Source organism: Anser brachyrhynchus (genome assembly GCF_964034855.1).
Source record: "Anser brachyrhynchus genome assembly, chromosome: 2".
Taxonomy (NCBI): domain Eukaryota; kingdom Metazoa; phylum Chordata; class Aves; order Anseriformes; family Anatidae; genus Anser; species Anser brachyrhynchus.
Genome location: NC_137695.1, coordinates 109154293 through 109177845, shown reverse-complemented (window position 1 = coordinate 109177845; position 23553 = coordinate 109154293). Strand labels below are relative to the sequence as shown.

The 23553-nt window shown below is 40.4% G+C and overlaps 1 protein-coding gene across 42 annotated transcripts in view; it reads right to left on the bottom strand.

The window, feature by feature from the left end:
* Positions 1-23553, bottom strand: part of EPB41L3 (erythrocyte membrane protein band 4.1 like 3) — a 145908-nt gene that overhangs the window by 25333 nt on the left and 97022 nt on the right. For 16 of the 42 annotated variants that reach the window (XM_080581934.1, XM_080581919.1, XM_080581933.1 and 13 more), the window contains exons 4-13: positions 22142-22246; positions 19771-19813; positions 16055-16130; positions 14568-14786; positions 14148-14235; positions 10721-10873; positions 8538-8635; positions 7186-7361; positions 4414-4634; positions 463-1029 (exon numbers count right to left, since the gene is read on the bottom strand). In XM_080581934.1, coding sequence (XP_080438060.1) covers positions 463-1029; positions 4414-4634; positions 7186-7361; positions 8538-8635; positions 10721-10873; positions 14148-14235; positions 14568-14786; positions 16055-16130; positions 19771-19813; positions 22142-22246 — 1746 coding nt within the window. The remainder of the gene's footprint in view (positions 1-462; positions 1030-4413; positions 4635-7185; positions 7362-8537; positions 8636-10720; positions 10874-14147; positions 14236-14567; positions 14787-16054; positions 16131-19770; positions 19814-22141; positions 22247-23553) is intronic. The other 26 variants (XM_080581911.1, XM_080581927.1, XM_080581929.1 and 23 more) reach the window with 3 other exon arrangements.

Below are 23553 nucleotides of genomic sequence, written 5' to 3'. Positions count from 1 at the left end.
TGTAAATACATATACATGCATATGTAATTATGCATGAAATTGTACTTTTTCCCCACTATTTAGATGACTATTCTAACATGCCCTAGGATGAACTGACAGGAAAAAGGAGAGATCTTGGTGGGTCGGACACTGTACTTTAGAACTGATAGGTGACAATTTGTTTAGCGCAAGTCACTTTGCATCAGCTGACACGGTTTGAACCAAGCCACTTACACAGTGTTGTGCCTAACCCTGGGCCCCAAGCTGCACTCCCAACACGAGAAAAAAAATAAAAAGAAAAAAAATAAGGGGAAAAAAAATCAACCAAAAACAACCCCAAACCAAAAACCCCATTCCTTCTAACATATCAGCACAGACAGAAATGAGGCTCTGAAAGTAGGACCACTATTGCAGCAATCTAACACTGGTTAGGACTGAAGCACTGAACACGAAAAAGAGTGTGTTCGATGCCGAGGTACACACCTCTTCCTCTGAACTGTCACTCAGGTCATTGGCAAGTGAGGCACTCAAGGAGGCCGCCTTGGGCTCCAGGTAGCAGAGGCACATAGCCAGAGGAAAGGAGAGAGTGAGGGCATATGGCACTGAGAAAGAGGCAGAGAGCAGAAAGAAAAAAATGAAGAGGAAGCAAGGCACGAGGGAGGGGGAGCGGATGGGAAGGTAATGCTGCACGCTGGCAGGCAGGAGGTTGGTTTCGGAGAGGTTAGGGAGCGACAGGTAGCCGTCGTCATCCAGGAGAGAAGGGAATGACTCGGGAAGTTGCAAGGAGAAGGAAAACAAAGTCCCGCCTTTGCTGGCTTTTTGCTTATAGCCGAAACCCACGTCTTGCTCAGCGGAGCAAACTCTGCCTTTTCTGTCGGAGTCCGTCTCTGACTCCCCGTGCTTTGGAGCACCCTCTTTAGGCGACTCGCAACCTAATGACTTGTTTCGAGCGCTCTCCTTGCATCTCCTGCGAAGCTTTGCTGAAGATGCATGGGGGCCAGGCTGCGAGGATGGCGAGGAGTGGTGTGAGTCAGTGCCAAGCAAAGGTGGCTGGTGACAGAGAAAGAGCAGCAAACAAGGCGCAAAAGCAAAAGGACAAAAAGAAAACTGTCATTAGTTAATTTTCTTCCGTGATGATAAATAATATATATATATAATTATACACAGTACTTTAACACCACAGCTTTTCACTGAGTTAAATGTTGCATGTTCCCATGCTGCACACCACACGTATTAGTGAATAATGGTTACAGCTTACAAAAGGCAACTTCTCAGTTCAGCATTTGTCTAGTCATCTGTAGTACACAATTTAAATAAAAATCTTCATGGCCATATGTGGAGGTGCAGGTGCTGCCAATTTCCACTTTCTGCACAACTTGCTTCAGATCTTAAGGACCTTTCAAACGTGAAGTACATGGATAGCAACAAAGAAACAGGGGAATGTATTCCTAATACCAACAGTGCTTGTAATGCTGCCCTTACTCAAGTCATGAGGAGACAGAGTTGGGGTCAGATGCCTTGGAGAATCTCAGTAGTAATTGTTAAGACCCCAAAGGTTTTAAACTGTGTGCCCAAATTCCTGCATTGCAATGCTAGAACTAATCAAAACACATCCTGGTTTTGGCAGGGGTCAGAAGAAACTGTATTAGGTCGATACCTAGCCAAGCAGCATCTCCTTAGCCCACCTCTCCCCACTGCCCAGCCCTGCCCCCACTCTGTGCACCCCACCACGCTGGCCCCATGCATGGCCAAGCATCTCTGTAGTCAACAAGTGACTCTTTACCCCTAGGGAAGAGACAAAAAAGTACCCAATGCTTTTGCTACAAATTTTACTACAATGCAGAGTATCAACTACCAACAAAAAGGCTTTGCTTTAATGCACCATTTGCAGGGCATTCAACAGGTCTTTAAGATAATTCAAGGACAAAAAAAAAAGGTATAAGCAGGGATGTAACCCAGAAGAAGGGTACTCGCTTCTTGCTGACATACAACACACTCCCTAGCAGGAAGCCACAACTTATCTTTAGACACAAAAAAGCCAACAGTTGCCACCAAAATACCCTCCTACCATAGATTTTTCACAATGCTGATGGATATTAGGCATTTTGGCCAAAGTCAAGTAGGTGCACCTAGGTAAAGTAACAAACTGTCTCTTTGACCAAACCGTAAGTACCTGAGTTCCTCCACTGCTCGTCTTCCTGAGGAGCTTATAAAAGGCATTTCAATTGCACTCACACTCTAAGCTCCCATGAGCAAAATGACTTCAAAGCCAAAACTGCTTTTGTCTGCACAAGATGGTGCAAAATCTGAGCCAACAAGCTGGATCAGAGTTTTATACACAGGTGGCATCAATGCTACCTACTAAGCCTAACCTTTACCGGTTATACTAACAGTAGGAATGGGATTTCAGCCCAATATTTACATGGAGGAGATCATTCCCGTCCCCCTAATATTTTGCTTCTATCTTTTCTTTAACAGGAACAGGTAAAAAAAATATAATATATCTATCAATTCAGGCATTTTGCATTCCAGAACTAAGCAATCAAAATCAAGTCTAACTTCAACAAATACCTTCTTTGTGAGCTTAAGGCAGTAAATGCAAACCAAAATCTAATGCTGATGGACCCATAGGACTTTATGTGAGCTAAATACATAGAACTTCTTTTTATGTTGTAAAGGCAAAAAAGCCAAAGTAAATATCTTCTTTGCTAATGCAGACTATTCATTTATGGACAGCTTTGCAGCGTTAATATTTAGAATAATTTCTGGTGCTTAAACACATAGGGATAAAACAAAGATAAAATGTCTTAGTGGAAAATCTGCAAACCTACACATATATCTTTAAACAGAAAAGTGATTGCAAACTTGTCCTGTGTTTCTTGAGACCCTATTCTCTTTATAATAAATAACAAACTGTTGGCAGGTCCAGTGGAAGCAGGACTAAGATCTCTATATGCTTACAGGACTGAAGTTCTGTTAACAGGTGGTTTAAACAGAACCCACCTCTTGGGGGTTAAATTCATTCATTTGTGCGTGTTTAAGTACCATTTTAGGAAAAGTGTTTTCCTAAAAATAGCTCTGTTTCTAGCCATCAATAAGGAACATATGATCTTTGAAATGCAGCTGAACCTCTCCATTGACCTAAATTAACAAACACTTGGAACGGAATTAGTTTCTATTGGATTTTTTCTGCATATTTGATTTTCATCCATGTTTCTCCATGCAGAAACTAATGGAGTTTCAAGGAGACCCTAGTCAAATTTTACAAAGATTATTTTTTAATAGCACAATTGCAGCCCACAGTTTCAAAAGAAAATCTTTCTTCACCTGCAGTTTCAGTAATTCCGTTTGTTTCTGATTTTTGTACCTTAATTGCAGCTTTTTATCTGAGGATCTGTATCTTTAGCTCATTATATGTACCTTGTTATATGATAAGGCTAGAAGTTCAGGCTCTCAGATTTGCATTCATAAACAGTTTTCTGGGTATAAAGGTATACATAAAGTTTTTTCCTCATACATGAAGAGAGTAAATCTTGCACATTTAGCAAATGCATTCCATAGAACACGCTTTGAATGATACCCTAGATTCAATATTTCATATTTTTTCTCTTCAATGTATAAGAAACAGATGACATTTTACACTCAGTCTTTTCTGATTCTACCTTATTTCTCTTCACTATCTGTCTCTGAAATACAGCATCTTCTCTGTCCCTCTGATTTACTTTTTTAATATCTCAGTAGATGTAATCCACAGCTGTGTGTTTTATATACATGTGGTGGTGGAGGGATTGGGTTTGGTGATTCACAAATCAAATTTAACAACTGAGTAGAGAATCATCAACAAAAACAATTTTCTTTAGTGGAAATTTCAAAATAGGGAAGTAAATGCTTTTGTAAGCCAGAAAAATGTTTATCATAGTATATTCATACCCAAAAGGAGAAAAATACTCATTGAAATATATGGAGGGAAACATACTGCTATGAGAAGGAAATGAGAAAAATACAATAGTTTAAAGCACAGAGCTATGTACAATGACACAGAACTACTTTGTTGCCCTGTCAAGAAATAGAAAACTTGATGCCCATACTAATGTCAAAGTACAACTGAAGACCAAAAGAGCAAAACATGCACTTCTAGGCTATTTTCTGGATATTTCATAAAGAACTCCTGAATGCTATGTAAAAAACACACTGATAAATGTGTTTGCTTTTCCAAAAGCAGTCCAAGGCAGGAACTGGCTTTTACAACATCATGCAAAAGGACTATATAAATATACAAATTGACTCAAGACATGTATATACATGTACATACAACTGTGTATATTTTATGTTCCTCTTACTGCATTAGGTATCTTCTCCCTCCCTAATCATTCTGTGCTCTCCAAGCACTCTCCAGGCAGGTCAGTTTAACAAAAAAAAACCAAAAAACTCTACCTTTGTGTCATGGCGTATTGCCGAGACTGGGGTGACTTCCTCTGCTCTTTTCTTTTTGCCCTCTTCATCATCTTTTTCTTCTTCTGCCTTTTTCTCTGGCGTCACAGTGGTTATCAAGTTGGTCTGAGAGATGCCCTTTGTTGTGGTGTACTGGCCAGTACCAACCTCTGCAGCAGACACAGAATCCTTCATGTATATTTCATGGTTTTCATTCACTGATGCTAAAAGCAAATATTTAGAGAGGGAAAGTCTGAAATAGCTTTTGCTGAGAAGCTGCATAAAATTAAAAAGCTGGGTTAGTAAAACATTCAGATATTGCTGAAAACACAACTATGTCATGTGTCAGGAAACCAGAAGCATGTGCATACATTTAAATAAACTGTTTACGTGAAATAAAGCATTTAGCTTTCATATGCATAAACATATATTATGGATGTGTATACACACATTACTGTAGCTAATGTGTGCATTACACAGTTGTTAAATGTTAGCAAGCCATTGCTATTGTAGTAAAACATCAGAGAAAAAATAATGCATTGCCATATATATCAGGCAGAAAACATACAGAAAAACAGCTATGACATCAGCCGAGGGGATGGAAGAGGTTTTTTTTTTTTTTTAAATCTGTCAGAATATATCAATACAGATCAAATGCAAGGTAAGTAATGCACTGTATTGTAGGAAATGACAATATTGATGTAACACACACAATATCTGAAAATTAAGAAAGGTCATCTTTCTATTATTAAGTATTAAAGTCTGTCAGTTCAGTGAGCTCATTGTCCTAAAAAATTCTGGAAGGAATATTTTAGGATGTAAATGCTTAACAATTCAGCAAACTTAAATATATATGAAGGATTTTAAAATAAATAGTAAATTTACAGATAGAATGTAATCAACATATTAATGTGTACCTAGATCCTGCTCTTCACTACTGTGTAACCGATTTCATATTCACCAGGACTATTCAAATGTGCAAAGTGACTTGCATGCGTAGCAAACCACAGGGCCAAGATCACAGCGTAATCATAATGCAGAACATTACTGGCATGTTTGTGTTACAGTAACAACATTAGTGAACAAATCATAAGCATTAATTAAAAAAAAAAAAAAACTCTCTTCCCCATTTGCACTTAGGCAAATTAGCGTAATAAAAACCTTGCAGAGTCTAACAAATGCTCAAGAAAAGCTTTCAGATATCTTGTCTCTTGGGTATGAGCTCAGGAGGTGGGAGAAAGCAAAACGAGTAGAGGGAGACATCTTGTTTAGATGTTACAAACAAAACAGTGCAGAAGGGTAATTTCTGCTTTGAGACACATGCACAGCAATCAGGTCACCAGTTGCTTGGTAACAAGCAAGAAGCACATCAGAATTAGAGGATTCCAAAATAATTAATGACAAGCAGCATCTTTAGGGGGAGAAAAGAAGGCTTGTCACTAGTACTTTTAAATCAAGGTTTTTCCCCCTCCCCACCATCAGCTCTATTCATCACAATTCATTGGTGATATTCTGCAGGAGAATCCACCTTTTTTAAAATCGTAGTGATGCTAAATTTGGTCTCAGTATTTTTTTCTACAAAAATAAATTGCAACCTACTTTTACTCAATAGCTGACAACAGTAACAGCTGATGAAGTAGCTGAGACTGCATCAGATGTTGGTCTAATCTAAGGAGCAGCAGAACCTTGACTTCCATGAATCACGGAGAAAGGAGGAAGGAGGACCTACTGTTAACCTGCACATGTTACTTTCCATCTTACACCCTCAAAAGTGATGTACATACAAAGCCTGGTAGGACTCATCAGAGTGAGATACTAGGTAACAAGAAGCAAGCGTTATTACTCTATGAAGGGAAATCACTCATTTATGAATTTTAACATATACTTAAATGAAACACCTGTATAGGAAAAAAAAAAAAAGCCAAATTAAAAATAACAAACAAACAGTTATTCATGTAAATCCTGCCAAAGTGTTGAAGCCAGACTTGCTCCGGAGGGCAAGCCCAGTGTGACAGATTTGGGTACCTTGATCTTCTCCCAGGCTGGGAAGGGATCTGCAGGGGTGAGGCCAAGGAATGAGGCCCATGAAGAGTGGGCTCCCAATAACATCCTTCATGCAAACACTTTGTAACTGCAGTAGCAGTAAATTCAGGACATTATTTATCTGTATCCCGCTCATGGCTACCTGTGAGCCACCTTCCTGATGCCCCTCAGTCAGGTCTTTATCTGTTTTCTCCCTCCTGGAAGGGAGCAGAAGTCATGGGGCAAGGACTTGCTTTCCTGCTCATCTCTTCGGGGCTCCTTGGCTTCCCAAGTGGGACACAGCTCCTGAAAACCACTGCAGGCAGTCATTTAAAAAAAGGCTCCATGACAACACAGAAGATGCCTTGTTGAAAGGTAGCAAGCTTTGTAGGGGCACCTGATGCCTATCCCACTTCATCTGGGACACTTTCCTGCTACTTTACCCTCTACTGCCTGGGTGAATGTTCCCGTTGCAAGGCCTCATGAACCTAATTTCGAAGTTCAGCTATGCAAACAAGTGTAAGTAGTGCCGCTCTTCCCACACAAGCTGTGTGCTGCACAGGTCATTAGGAGCAGAAGGGCCAGCTGTACTGACAGAGCCTCCATTCCCGGTACGCAGTGAACGTGCAGGTACTCACATTCTCCTCTCAGCAGAAGCTCGAGGGATATGAGATTACAAGAGGTTTACATCTAATTTAAAGCAGTGACCACGGTGACTGTAACTTTTGGCAAAGTCAATTAAGAGGACCTTACCCCCATCTAAGCTGCGGGACATAGTATAACGTTTACTAGAAGACCGCTCGAAGTAAGGCGCGGGCCGGTCTATGAGCGCGCTGGCTCTTCTCGTCTGAGCCTGCGTCCTGCCGCTGTAGCGAAACTTGGAGCCCAGTGTCAGGAACTTCTTTGGAGGTGCTTCGGGTAGCAGGAGCCTAAAACACACCAAGACATATAGGGATTACTCCAATTCCTCCACAGATCAGCTTACTACTTCTGCAGAGGGGAGAAGACCGCTGCTGCATATTATTAGCCACTGGGAGCTGTGTCTCACAGGTCTGAGACACACGCGCTGAGAAAGGGATCAAACAATGCTCCACATACAACATCACTTAGCGAAAGTGCTAAGACCACAGGGCCATATCCATTCACAGAGATGCAAACATTTTTCAGGTCAGAGCCTTCCTACCCTCTGTATTATGGCTACAGCGTTTGCTGAAGTTTGCTCCATTCTCCTACTATGGAGTTTATGCTCTAAAAATTGATTTTCCATGAAAAATCAGAAACAAACAAAAAATGCACAATCTCTTTTTAGATATTGTGATACTAAGATAGCATTTCATACGAATCTACAGACAACTTGAACCAAAAGTTTTAAGAAAGGAGAGAAATTCTTCAGTCCTCCCAAACATCTTGAGAGGGAAACACTGGACACTCTCTCATGCCACTGAAAAGCTTACCATTTTGGGTTCTCATTGCTAAAAATCTCTTTGCTGACTATCTCAGCATAAACTAGTTACTGCATTTATTCCACTATCCCAAACTTTTCTCAGGTCTTCATAGATGTCGAAAGCATAGCTGCTTACGCATAGTTGCAAATTTCCTCAGAAGTATAAAAATTACGGCAATAGATTCCTTATTCTAGGTGACCAAATATTACACCACTGATTACTGTCTGCATTTTTCATATGTAATTAAGTCAAAATGTTTCTCTTTTTTTTTTTTACATGTATCTCCCAGTATACATACATATATATATATTAACACATATCTCCCAGTAACTTTCCATACAAGTTGTTCTGCCTATACAAGTTTAGAAGAGTCCTATGACTTTTTAAGTATAGTGACTGACAAAATCATGGCATAGATAAAACAAAACAATCAATTAGAATCATATGGTGATTTTACACATTCAGTATCTAATTGAAATACTATGAAAAATTTGGGTGAAACATTTCACATTTGTAAGGAGCAATAATCTTTCCTTCTCTGCTCAGAGGCACCTCTTGATCAAAATGACAATTTGCTTTGAAGGGTTTTGTCTCTGCCAACAAGATTGTTTTTTTTTGTTGCATTTTATGGCACACCTTTAGGAAAAGAAATCGACATACCTGAAAAATGTATGGTGTTCAACACACACTTTCCATAAGCGCTTTGCGGCACGATGATTTGGCAACTTAAACCCAATAGTGCTTTCAAACTGCTCAAACTAGGTGGGAAAAAAGAAAAAGTACACATTTGATGCTGTGCATCTATATTTAGATAGTATGCACAGGTACACAGGTTCATCTTCATTTTCTCTGTCTATATAATCTCTTTACAGTCTCATGTATATAACCGTATATATACATACTCCACAGACTACTTTCTGGGAAGGAAGCTGTGAGTAGTAAACAAAGGCAGCTTTCAGGGATTGCTTTTTTTTGGGGAAAACTTAGATAATGAGGAAGAGGTTTTTGATGCTGACAGTGATGTTTTACGCACTGTAGTAACAAAGAGATCAGTTAAGACTTGGGAGATTTCTGAGGGGAAAAAAAAAAAAAGCTAACAAAAACATTTAAGTGTTTTAACCCTGTTGTCTTAACTTCACCAGTTTAAAGAACAGTAGGAAGCCTGATAATAGCCTGGAGGGGAGCAATAGTCTTCTGGGACTGGTCTGGTCTCACACAGCCCTATATTAAGGAGAATTACAGTGAAAGAACTAGAGTTAGTAAATCACAGTATTTTTAGCTAATTTAGCTCCTGGGAAGGATGAGAAAAGGAACAGGTAATTGAAAGAGTTGGCTGGGGACACTAAGTGACCTCTTTGGGTTGTGCTGCAGATTTGTATTCCAGATGCAAAAGCTGTGACAGCTACAACTGCTGTAACATGTTGATGGCTACATGCAGATAGCTGAGTAGGTGAAATAGTGTTGCTGTGATTGGGGAAAGGTAGGCAGAAGGGCACTTGTAAGGAAGCCTGGATCTCTACGGGAAACTGACAGAGCAAAACATGGCAGGAAACAACAAAATGATAAAGATGATAGAAGCAACACATGAGATGGTGAATCACATTATCATCAAATGTGATTTGAAACGGACTGCATTGATCATTTTGCAGAAGTAACTATGACCTGGTCACAGGAAGCTACATACCAAGACCAGCAGAGCTCAGTAGGAAATCAATGGTGGGGAGCTTGACTGCAGGCATTGGGAAGGAACATCAGTGGCTATTCGTTTTGGTTTTTGTCTTTTAAATTAAATTCAAGACTGGGAAGTTGGTGACTAAGACTGTGTCTGCTGTGAGGCAGAGGATGTAGGTTTGTGGATTTTGGTTTACAGCTCTACAACTGCTCAAGCCCTGATGCTGGTGGTGGCCCCAGTAGATTTCCCAGGTCAGTTATGAAGCCAGTACTGGAGACATTGGCTCAGGACTCCCAACTGCCATATTGCATTAAGGGAGAAATGCCAGTCCTCAACCAGGTGATTTCTGTCCTGCTATATAGCTCCAACCTCTAAAATGGATATATATGGATTTTTAATCCACCACAGTCCGATTACTCTGCCAGCAGTTCAAATGGAGATCCTTTTGTTTATGATGATCTTGAACTCTTCCTGGGATTTTTGGTAAGGTTTATCATCTTATTTCTGTGAGTGCATGCTTACCACATGAGGTAGACAGACACACGTTACCAGTGGTGTATTTGCTATGCGTGCGGCTGAGCCACGAGAGGGCACTCATTGTACAGGATTTCACATCACTTTCTTCCGTGTAAAGAACATGAGCTCCTACGACCCTGGAAGGGCTAATGCATGTAGCTACTAAAAATGCTGAATGATGGATGCTGGACTCCATTTTTATGAGCCTCCAAATTTCGACTTAGACCCCAAATTTACTAATCTGCTATGCTTATAAAATTTGGTATGGCCTGTTTGCATCTTACTGTGCAAGATGAATAGACACTAATTTAATATACAACATGTTGGTGGATAACGAGCACTCCATGGATAAGCAATACGTTACTTAAATGCCCAAAGTATTCATAACATGGATTAGCTTTTTGCATGCAGATGACCATGTTTACTGTTTACATTAGTTCATGGATGTAAACAGAAAAACACCAAAGAAGATTTTACCTGTATTTTAAATAAAGTATTTACCTACTCTTTCCTAAGAAAATCAGCACAAATTTAAAAAAAAATATAAATGAAGAGGAATGTTAAAGGGCTGTAAGACATGACAAATCAACAAATCAATGAGAACACAGGTTTTTGGAAAAGGTTCGTTCACTGAAGAGTTTCAGGTTGCCCTTACCTCCCCTGGTCGGATTTTGATGTAGAAGTTGTTCCTCTTGTAGGAGATTTTCAGAACCTTTGGCCAGGCAAATCTATTTATTCTGAGTCGGTCTCGATATATTAAGAGGCCGCTTGCACAAACTCCTAACATGATTTCCACTCCTTCAGAATCCTAGAAAAGCAAGCAATGTACTTTGTTGAATACTTCTCTCTTCAAATCCAATAGTACTACAGATTCTTGTCTACTGTGCTTCTGTCTGAGCTACAAATCTTTAATGCGTCAGTTACAGTGACCTTATTTCTGAGAGCTACACTACTCATTGACTGCATTCATCCAAGTAATAGTAAGGTTGGGCAGGATCAGAACCTGAGTGTCGTGGAAGTTATTTCATCTTTTAGAAAGACTCCAAAAAGAGGGGGTTTCACTTTAGCTGGTATTAAAATAATGATATTAACCATATAGAACTCTTTAATTACTTCTTAAGGTCATTAGGATAAATACAAGATTGAAAGTAAGTAGGACTGCATACACATTTACCAGTCCCAGCATCACCCATTCTCCATGACTTAACCTTGTGAATCATACAGATTTTTTTCTCAAAGTCAATCTTCAGTCTCAAGCCAATCTTCAGTGTTTACCATCACCACTAGCCTGCAAATTTTTTTTTTCATTTAGCTAAGTACTAATAGTTCGAGAGAAAAGAAATGTCCACCTTAAAGCACAGAGTTCTCTGATAATTATTTTAAAATAACTTAATGTTGTAAAAGTCAGCTATGGAGATGTCATCGTATGATAATCATAAAGTGAATTAATAATTTTCTGCTATTTTTCCAAACATTTTTTAGGCACATAGTGAAAATTTAATTACATTTTAAGATGAACACAAAGGCACACATGATCAGATGAAAAGGCTACAGCACAACTTGAATTAAAAAAAATAAGGATGCTTTTAAAGTCAGAGACACAACAACAAATTAGTACCACAAGGTCACTCCAGTGTTAAAAAAAATATGTATCAATAAAGGATGTATGTTCCAACAATGATGGTATAACACCCCAAAAGACATCTTTTTTTCTAAATAAAGCTCTCATGTGATACCATTGTGAGGTACTGCAGAAGAGAGAAAGTTATTTTTTTCAGCAAACTCAGTTTTACAACTTCCTAAGAAAAGAGTAATGTTTAAATACAGTGAATACATTTTTAAAAATGAAGTCTCATTGTCTGTGATCACACTGACTGGAAAATGCTTGAAACACGCACATGCTCAAATATGGCATGTAGCTGCAGATGAAAGGGGCTGCTTCTTTTGGTATACTTTCTTAAAACCTTGCTGAGAAATGCTTCCTTTCTTCCTCCCCACCTTTGCAGCAGACCTCAATCCATTCAAGGCTTCTTTTGTGTTTTTTGGTGTCAGAAACTGCTTTTCAATGTGATACTACTGGCGTAAAACACAACCCGAGTACGAGGAGAATTTGGCTGTTTTTCAGGAGCCATGCAGTTGCACAGAACACAGCGCTCTTTGCTCTGACGTCTGAGGCACAAGATGCTGAGCTGCACATACCCATAGCTCTGCATACGAATGGGAGGTTTTGTCAGAGTGCTGACAGCCCAGAGGACAAATCTATCCATCTGAACACATTCTTAATTGTAGCCCTGTGCTAGGTAATTGAGAGCTAGTTTTAACAGCAGTTGGCAAGTCCAGCATCTGTTGAGTAACTTGGATACCTGCACAGCCTTAATGAATTGACGTTGACACAGAGACATCTGCCACTGCACGACTTCAAAAAGGCATCCATAGAGACGCAGGTCCCACAGCCTGATACTATCCCATCTCACCAGCAGACCTAATTAAAACCAAGTGCTGCTTCTCATGAAGATTCTAGTTTTCCTACTTTTAGCTCAGTTTCCAAGATTATCATTGGATTTCTTACTCCACAGACAGACCCAATTCAGTTACCAGCGCAGCTTTCTCTATTAAGAACATCACTTTAGAGAGAGATTGGCTTGACTAAAACTTTGTTTGCTCTGAGTCTTTCAATATGAAGAACAGAAAAGTAAAACTAGACACTGATATTTTGTAGGAAAAAAAAAAAAAAAAGGTTACCTAAGGACACCCTGTCTTAAATTTCACAGCCTTTCTCCAGTATTCTGAAAAATACTCAGGTCTTAATGCCATGCTATGTCAAATTTTCGGTAATGAAGCCTGTAACATATTTAGAGCAGGAACTCACTTTGTTGCTGTTCTGCAGATTTCTTTGTGTTGGACAAAGGGTGTTGAAAAAAAAGCTACTGAGTGACATTCATCAATCTGTTTCTATCTCTGTTCCAAATGTGCCTCAAGATTTTGTACCTATCTGCAAGACACAGGAAAAGCAGTGGCATGCTTCCTGGTCAAGTGCTGCCCATTGAGCCATACCCATATTTTTCATTTTCAGTGAAGGCAATTAACAGAACACAAAAGATTACCTTGAATTCTGTAACACACATGCACAGTTCCTATGAAATGCTCCAGGGACATGGTTGCATGCCCTTTCAAGATCCAAGCTGCAAATTTATCTCAGTTCTTGAAAGGATCTGCTGCAGCATAAAAACAGGCTCACAGCAATTTGACCTTTACAGGAAATGCAGTGCTCTCCACAGCTCAGAAGTCTTTGTTCAGTACTCATTGTCAAGGATGCTTGCTAACCTCAGAGATGTTAAAATCCCTCAACCTTACTTTGAAAAGTGAAGAAAAATTGAAGAGTGAAGTAATTATTTATATGGAGAAAAAAAAAAAAAGCCATGAACAAACAGAAAGCTGGCAGGTGGCTTTCCCAAGCCACAATAAGCATGATCATTTTTTTGGTCCTATCTTAACCTGCTGATGATTAGAGAAACCACCTCGTCATGGGAGAATGCTTCCAGCAGCATTACTTCCCTTCCAGTCAACTGCAACGATGACACTTCAGAAGAGAGACCAGACACTGTCTCCCTATGACTATCAATCCGATTAGGTTTCCAGCACAGCTAAATAATTGCTTCAGAATTCTTTGCAGTGTTAGAAATGATCTGCTTATCTAGCTAAGATACCATACTTGGCCTTATTAAATTGAAAAATATAGCTGAATGAAATGACCATTGTTCACTTTTTGGACAGCTTCTAAAATCCTTTCTCATTACTGTGTCCATTCAGTATTTTTACCCAAGGATTTGGTTGTTCAATTAACATGAAATGTTGATGTGTAGCATCTTTGAATCTATAGGCTAAATTATGTTACAGTTACAAGAAATATTTATGATTATCCCAGGAGCCACCTTTCCTCATGTTGACCAGTGATTTATTCCCCAATCTGCCTGTCCCAAACCAGAAAGAATAAATCAGGCTGTCCATGCATATTCAAGTACTATGCCACATGAGAAAGATGACTGTTGTAGGCTCCCTGCTGGAAGAACTGTAGTCCATACCTTAGCATGATGGAGATCTACTCCATACATTGATAACTTCTTGGCATTCTCCAGAAAATGCATCTCAGCCTCTGCAGGTGTCATTCCCCTGAGGAAAAGCAACCAATTCTAGCATCAGTGTTAAGGAAACAGAACATGAATTAAAATCCAGCACCTGGAAGACATTTTCAGCCTGTCACAACTGAAGCTGTATCCCTTAAATAGCACGGTACCTATCAGAGCTGAAGCTCTGGTGAAAACACTGTTATCTTTCACGCTTTCGTGTTATCTCTTCTCTAACTGAAGGCACAGAGAGGAGTCACGTCCAAAAAGTACTTTTATTATGTGCCGTCACTTCAGAAGTACGCAACAGCAGGTTTCAACATCTCCTTATGCTGCAGGACGTACCTGAAGGCAGGCTACGGCCTCCATCCATCCTACCTGTGGCTCTTGTGCAGCTCGATCACCTTATCTTCCAGCTCCTTAGTGTGATTCGGCGCAAAGCGGAATTCGCTGACGTAGTCGCTGCCATACTCGTCAGGGTCGTAGTCGCCGAGCTCGGACTGCACGGTGTAGGAGCCCAGCAGGGCGAGCGTGACGAAGGAGCAGGGCAGCCGGCCGGACACGATGTCGTCTCTCAGCTGCAAGCAGAGGTAGTACCTGCAGGGGAGCACCACCACCGCTCAGACAGGGCCCACCAGCAACAGAGTGGCAAGGAGCCAGGGGTCCTCTGCTGACGGGCAGAAAACTCCCAAGCTCAAGGTTTTTCAGGCCTTAGCAAGGATAATGAGAATTAAAACCATCCTTTGCCTAACTTGTGGGTAGCAATGCTTAATTAATCTTTATAAAACTGCATGGAGATTTCTTAACAAAATGGGTTGCTATTTTGTTTTGTGGTCCAGATGGTGAATTACCCCATTGTTTTCTATAATAAATCACTGAGATATATTGCTAACTGATATTTTTTTTCTTTAAGGATAAATAATGTTCCCTACGGGGTAGCTGAACTCCAAGCGGTTCAAAAGATGTCTCCTTCGCAAACCATGAAGCTTTCTCAAAAACACATTTAAATGGTACATGCTGTTAAAAGCACAATGACAAGCAGTGCAAGGGATCACCAGATAGAAGAATCCAGAAATAAAGTGAAGCATGTTGGCTTTGTGGTTAAGGCACGGAGTTCCCTTGGGAATTTAAGGGTGAGAGAGAGCTCCCGAGTCCTCCACAAGCTTTGCTACAAGCCTGATGACAGAATGCCCTTGTTTGGAGGTCAGGTATGATTTTTGGTGTAACAACTAACACAGCTTACCCCAACATGGAGCTGACAGAGAACTGGGACATGCACTCAGTTAGGTGGGTTAGGAGGAATTTGGAAATGTTCCCAAGCTCTTTACTGCAGATATAGCCTCTGTGTCTTGAAGACAGTTACATACACAAAAAAGAGCAATCCTTCCCTTCAGCAGAGGTGCAGGTTGCAGAGCTACCTGACTTCGTTACCACCACACTCACCATACCGTGCACACCAACAGCACACCTAGCCAGTGACACACAAAATTGACAAGCATGCTCATTTTCATCCCCATTCTTTCCTTTCACAGTTACCATTTTGCTGACAGTAAAATCTTGTTACCACTGGCAAAAATGGGCATAGGCATCTCTGTGAAAATTAAAATCAACTCTCAAGAATATGCATATTGGAAAAGCTTGATTTTGAGGTTAAATTATAAAAAAGAAAGTTGTCTGAGCTCAGAGGACTAAACACTGTTCACAGTGTCTTTTCTGCCAAAGCATCACATATTTTCCATAAGCTCATAAGAGAAAGAAAGCCAATGGGAATACAAAACATTCATTTTCTTGGATAATTAGAGAATAAGCGCTCTCAGAAACAGCTTTGAAGCCCCTTCTAGAAAGGTATTTAATGCTTTAAACACCTGGTAATATCTTCAGAAAGCTGGGCAGGGTCTGGAGGGTAGAATTTCACATTAAATGCAAACTGCCAAGCACCACCTGGAAGAGAACACAGGTTTACTGAAAGTACAACGTAAGTGCAAATGAAGATGTTCATGCTGTTCACTTACCAGCAGACTTAAAAATACCCCAGTCAAGAAATTAATAAGAACAGGATATGGTATCTCTTTCCTGTATATCTTTCTGATGATACTTCTTTTCTGTTTCATAATTACGGTATTAGATCAGACCTTACAGCTCTTTTCTTATTTAGTAAGATTTTCACTGAAGCGAGGGCTCTAAGTGAGTAGCAATTTATTGCTAATACTTAGAAAAATTCAGTCTGAAAAAAAAAAAAAGTTTACTGGAATTAACCATCTGAAAACACAGCCTATACATGTGTTAAAACCAAAAACCCAAAATGCAGGCACTGGAAACACAGCAAGCTAGGGTTCACTCGGGCAGCTGATTGGGGTGATGTGCTGGATGGGTTTTGCCCAGGGCAGCTCAGCCACATCATCTCAGGGTGCTGCCTCAGCACATAGCTCCTGCTGCCAGCAGGCAGAAATTACTGTGCCGACAAAACTGCAAGGACAAACACAGGCACCACAGCTGAAAAAAAGGCCTTAAGCACAGAACACCAGGAAATTCCCAGTTAGTAATTTTGGTCAATTTAGATCACCCCTGGGATAACTGGTTTGCATCACTGCAAATATTTAGTGAAAAGAGTTTTGGAGTGCTACTTTTAGATGTTGTCCTGAAAGAATACAAAGACTGAAAACCAGAAAGTGTTGAACACGGCAATGTAAATATGAATGCTGTTATTTAGAAGTGGAGAGGTTATACTAGTGCATATCTCTAAAGCAAATGAAAAGCTGTAACAAAACCCCAAACAAGAACATGTTAACAAGCAACATGGTGGTATCTCGTGAACAGGATTTTTTCTGAGGCCTTTGTTGCAGGATACACCGCTTCACCTGCAGTTCTACTGTAAGTTACAGTATTTCTGTAACCAAAGCCAAAGTAGACATTTGAGTTTTCTGAAATGTGTTGACATCCAATTACAAATCTAACTAGAATAAATCTCTCAAAAAGTCCCATATTGGCTGTGTAATGACAAAGTGCTCATGAATGCTGTGAAAAACAGTACTCCTCCTTGTAAACCCTGCAGAGCAAGGTTTTCCCCTATCTTTGATCCAGAAGTACCCCGTGCCTAGGTAACTCCCAATGAACATGGGTCTTGGTGGTGTATCTGGTACACTCTCTGGTATAGGAAGCTTATATTCTGGGCAGAGTGAACATCTGCTTGCCTGGAAATGCTGTAAGGTTTTTCCGAGTGGATGTTTGGGACTATTTACGTAGAGACTTCAAGGAAATCTCATCCTATCCAGTCCCATTTGCTATGGTCATCCATGAAAACCCAAGAAAACCAGCTGTATGCACAATAAGTCTTTGACATTTACCATCAGGGTTTTACCTCTTGGTGAAATTTTCAGGCTCCTTATTCCAGGACCTTTTCCACTCCCCTGCACCATAAAACCTGGTGGAAGGAAGATTTGGCCAGCAGCGAGGATGGGGCATGGTCCCACTCCACATTGCTCCACAGTGGAGGGCTGGGGGCCTCAAAAACCACAGCCTGAAAATCTGTGCCCATGCTTCCAGCACACACAAAAATAAATGAAACCTACTCTATAACCCTTGGGAGCATGGCCAGTTAAGGTAACTAAGTAAGAAGCCTTCTCCCTGAACTACATGGGCTAAAATAAAACACAGTGGGTTAAAACTAATGGGGTGTGAACCAGAGGCTGTAAACACAGCGAGGACCTTGTTTCTTAGACACTGCAATGAAATCTCCTGTTTGCAGTGGAATCAAGAATATCTGAGTGCAGTACAGCACTCAGTAAGCAGGATGACATATGTATTTTTTTTTACCATTCATGAAAAGTATCATGCATAAGAGTCCTACTTTTCCATACTTCTCTTGTTCCAAACTTCTACAGTGAATTCTCCAGAGCAAGCAAATTATCACTGTCATCTCCTGCAAATACAACTGTCCCCAGCTCCACGTCCAGGACTAGACTTTTCTGCCCTGGTTAATCTCTTGCTGTCACTACCTTTCACTATCCAGCTCATGGCTTGGGCACATACTAAATGCATTTCACATCAGCAGTTTGAAGCTGAGCTGCTTTACTTGCATTGACAATCAGCATAACCTGACTCAAGAAGGTCTACAGCACCTTCCTCTCCAGAGCCACCTTCTCCATGGACTGAAAAAAGGCATACAATGGAGCACAGATTTTCATTGTTCTTCATTGCCAATCATTTAACTTGTAATGAAAATAATACTGGTGGAAAGGTGCAGTTGCTCAGAGAAGCGGAGGAAGCTTTGCAGTCAGTGTCAAGTAACCCTTTGAATTACGGAGAGGGGAATGACTCATTTGCCAGACCTGATCCAAAAAATGTGAACCACCAGATGTGTTTGCTTGTAAAAGCACAGGTGCTAGGTTATTTACAAAACCTGCAAAGACAAAAATACTGAGGTTTTCCTGAAAAAAAAAAAAAAAAAAGGAATACACACAAACATTTCATCAATTTGAAAAAGTGAGGATGAAAAAAAGGCAGGTCAAGTTTCAAGCCTGGCAGCCCTGACACAGTTTTCCTTCCAGACATTTTTGAATTTCTAATGCAGCAGACAGCTAAATTTAACAACAGGGCTTTTTAAAATATTCACGTGAAGCAGAAAATTGACTGATTCTGTGCGAATTGAATGGTCATTTTAGAAGCAAAGTTCAAGCTTTTGACATGCAGGAAGGGAAGATATTTTAGAGCATTATCTTTGCATCATTAAAACATTTCAATGTGGAGTACTAACAGTGTTCCTGGATTTGATATAAATATCAGTTACATAAAGAAATAACTTATATACATGGCCTAGTCCCTAGGGTTACGTCGTTTAATGTCAAACTTCAGGTTTTTGCATCTCTGCAAATGTCAAGTTGTTTTCAGTAATGGAACTTCATGTGTTACGAGCCTGAGTAACTGCCTGAACCCTTTATGGGGTAAACACGTGGGTAATTCTTGTTCCAGAGACAGGATGAAGACGACTCTGAAACTTCAGCTCCCAGATGAGGTTTCATCACCCCAGGGCGAAGCGAGCTCCGTGCTGCCTTATACACTGAAAGGTGGGGACAAGGGGGCTGTGGCCCCAAACCACCTGCCTCATAGCCCCCATGAGCAGGGGGCCTGGGCGAGGAGCACTCACACCACAGGGGCGTCCAGTGGAGCAGATCTCTTGCCCGTCAGTGACAGGGCACCCCCACGTTTCCTATGGACGGCTCTTGGAGGGGTTGTGACCACAGTGGAACGAGTGGTACTACAGCTCTTTAGTGGGTCTCCCACTGGGGTTTTCCAGCTTGGGACACCACACTGGGGGCACCAGCTTTGTCCCTTTGTCACAATGGAGGCTGGAATCAATGAGAGAAGAGGCTTTGTAGCCCACCAGGCCTCTGCGAGGTGGCTATCCATATGTAAGAGACCACACTCACTGAGAAACCTAGGCCATGCCTAGTGCCAGCAGCAGACAACAGATAAAACTGTATGGAGAGCTAAAGGATTTTTTCAGATTCTAGGGTCTGGGAACACAAGAAGGAAATGTTTTCCAGAATCCCTGAAAGAAACACACAAACAATAACAAACTTACTTCGGATCTGCTTTTTGATTTCCTTGGCAGGGTCCAACCAATTCTGAAAAGAAAATGTTTCCTTTTTTCAATTTGAGTTAGAAAGTACAATCAACACCATTTCTAAAACAGTGCTATGAGACAAAGCTAGAAAACCTTCACGCCCACCCCTTCCTCTTTGGAGCAGCAGTAAGCAGGGATAATGGTAACTTTCAGCATGTAGAATCCGGATTGTTTCTGACCTTCCCAGAAGCTGGAGAGGGGCAAGGTTGAAATTAAAAAATATAAAAAAAAAAATAACAGAAACCTTTTTTCTAATGTATCTCCTGGGACAATGCCAATTAAATTTCTACAAGCTTGTTAATAATTTTTTAATTCTTTTTCTTGAATCGTGGAAGGGCTGAATGTGCTGAAAAGCCATGTCACAGACACACAAGTGTGCCATAGGGCATTGCCTCATTCGCAACCCCCTCCTAGCATGAGGGCACTGTGGAGAGTGGGGGGACCCGGGGCAGAGTTGCGGCCCAGCCCACCCCCATCCATGCCATCCGAGGCTGGTGGCTAGGCAAGAAGATAGCACATAAACCCAGTTAAGGAGGTGGGGGATTGTCACAGCGATGTGCTACTACTTCCCCTAATGCCAAGGAGCTTTGCTGGCTGAGACCAAGTTTCTCCAGAGGAGGCGAGCAGCAGCCTGGGGTCTCTTATTGCTGCTGCTGCAGCCAGAGCTTGCTGTTCATAGGGCACTGCCCTGGGAGAGATACTGGGAGGGAGAGACCCTGTGCCAGTGCCTCGTCCTCTAAAGGAATCAAATTAATATTTAAAATGCCTCACACAGCCCAGAACATAAAGTTCGCCTCCCTGAGGAAAGTTCCACTTTGTCCAAAGAAAGAAAAACAGATGTATCACAGAAAAAATATTAAAGAAATATCAAACGGGCAGAACACAAAAACTCCCACACCCAACAAAAACAACCAGTTTGCAGCTGTCCAAATCCAGTCAGTGGTGCAAAACATGAGCCCGAAGAGTTCCAGCCATTTCCAAGCTTTCTGTAAAAGCACACTATGCGCCTCTATGAAAGGTGCATCAGGATTTCTGTTTTCAAATGTGACATGTTATTGTCTGCCTGGAATTTATCTGGCAGAGGATGGAGGTGAATTGCTAAGTACTCTGACATTAGAAATGTGCATGATATTGATCAATAAACATGGTGTCCGTTGGTTTTTAGCTGCTTAGCTCTGTAAAGTAACTGGTAATCTATAAATGTTTGGTACTTCTAAGCCACCCATTAGTAATGCATGCATTTTTTTCTTTCCAGTACAGGAAAGCATACCTATCTGGAAATGTACTTAAACATCTGCTTAACTTAACTAAGTATATGCTGAAGTGTTATCTTGGACTAGCATGGATCAAGTGTCTGCTTAAGTGACTTTCTGAAACAGGAACAAAATCCTCATATTTAAAAGTCTGTAAAGAAAGGGGAAGAGAGAAACAAAAAAACCACCAATTTCTTTTGTATCATATATAACTGAAATAAAAAGGAAGCCTAGAAAATAAAGCTGTTGTTCTCACAGGACATAAAGAGCTAAAGAGGTAGTAATATCTCCAGCTTCATCAGGGAAGACCTTTGAGGACATACAAAGCACAAAATATCACCTGGTGATCTCTGCTGGACCATGGCATATCTTGCTAAGAAGTTTTGTTGCTGGATTCTTTCAAAATATTTGTCTTAAAATGCCCCAAAACACACACAGCATTTAAGTTAGCCTTTGATACTCTCTCCTTCATGTGTCCATAAAAATATGTTTATTACCCAAAGCTTAGATCATCTTGCACATGGCTAATACACAGTTCATTTAATGTTAAAGTTGAGCCATAGATATGCAGAATGAGATTCACTATTGCTGCTGACTGCTTCTGAAGACTTATGTCTTTAGCCAAATCAAACATAATGCATAAGACAAGGTAGGTCAAGATTTGAAGTCAAAACTTCTTAGCAGTGAAGCAACTCCTGCCTATCTGTATCCGAACCATCGTATTAAGTAAGCCATATTTTAATATTATATGCTTAAAAATATCTACAGAAATGTGAATCTGACTTTTATCTATGGCAGTAATGAAATAAATCATACTAGAAAGAGAGCCATGTACATGATTAACTTCTTTCATGTCATTAACAGCCCACACAGAGGTAAGCCAAGGAAGCCCAGGGGATGCTCTCAGGAGGTACAATCAGTTATAAAAAAATAACATCTCTAGATACATATATGTAACTTGATGAGGAAGACAAAAACAGCTTCGGGATTGTTTGCAACTGTCAGGGGATGCATCAGAGGAGCTCTGATGTCCAACTGTCAGGCTGCTGAAGGCCAACCAACATTTTGTAGGTTACCTTTTGGTTTTCTGTGTCTCTGTATGTTAACCCAAAGTAGTCTTTTTCCAAAAGATTCAGATGCTCACACACTTTGTCAAATAGCACTTGACCTCTGGAACGTTTCTGAGGGAAATAAACAAACAAAAAAATCACCTTTGGAAAATAAAGTAATATAACAATTAAAATAACACTTTTTATGTTTAATCCTCGAATTTGTAACCCAGACATGATTTATTTCAACTCTTCCATTTTTCAGACATATTGATCAGAGCTTCATAAGAATCTGCTGAATGGGGCAAATCTGTTTTTCATAAAAACTCAGGTCTTGTTGTGGAGTTAAAAGTAAGGCAGTACATGTCATGTTTCAAGTTTCAATTAAAAGAGCTCTTCTATCTTTCAGAAATTGCAACTTCAAATTTATTCTGAGGTCATATCTCAATAAACCACAGTTCCCTTTGTTTGCAACAGCAGTAACAGGCAACGGTACAAAATATTCCCTCTAATGGATTATCAAATATGTGACCTGGGGGCAATCCACTGGAGGAAAAGCCAAACGTGGAGACGTCTTGCTTCAGTAACATTGTGGACTGATTCCAGGATCCTTCTCTGTCTAATATATAGGGGAATGTAATATACCATCTACTGAAATCAATGAGAGCCTAGTATCTCACAGGGAATGCAATTAGGTAAGAAAGCAGTTTTCCGGTGTTCCACTCATATTCTTTATTGCTAACATGTTATATGAAAAGATATCTCACTGTCTACAGCAAGAGCTCTTCGCAGAAGCATCATAGTCTCTCTCACATTGGACAGAAAAAATTCAGGTCATTCTACTTCTCAGTGTTTTATATGACATTGGAAAAAAATCTTTAAAAAAAAATACACAGATAGAAATGTCCTCTTTATAAGCTACCCATGCCAACTTTAATATGCATTAGTTATGACAAAGAATTCAAAATTATTTGGGCCATCAGACATCGTCTGCTTCCCTACATGCACCTCAGCTAATGGAAAAACCTCACCACTTCATTTCAAACACACACACACATAAATATTTTAGTTGATGTCGGCCAGCCAGTTTCTTTATCTGTAACATACACATGACTTTAAGCAGAATGGAAATACACTAATTACTTCAAAAGCAACACAGAAGGCTGAAACAAAAACAGACATAATGCTTCTTCCAAACTCATCTTCATTAAAATAATGAGGACAAATCCAGAGCACTACAGAGATTGTTGTCTTCTGTCTACGCTATGCAGTGGCCATTTGTGGTCATGTTACGCTGAGTACATTCGTGACAGCCTGTCATTCCTCAAAGGTCACCCACTTGGACCCACGTCCCTTTGGCACTACATCACCCCACCAAAACAGCAGTTTCACCAGAGCCCCTTGGTGGGCACGAGCGCTTTCCTTCCCGCTCCAGCTCT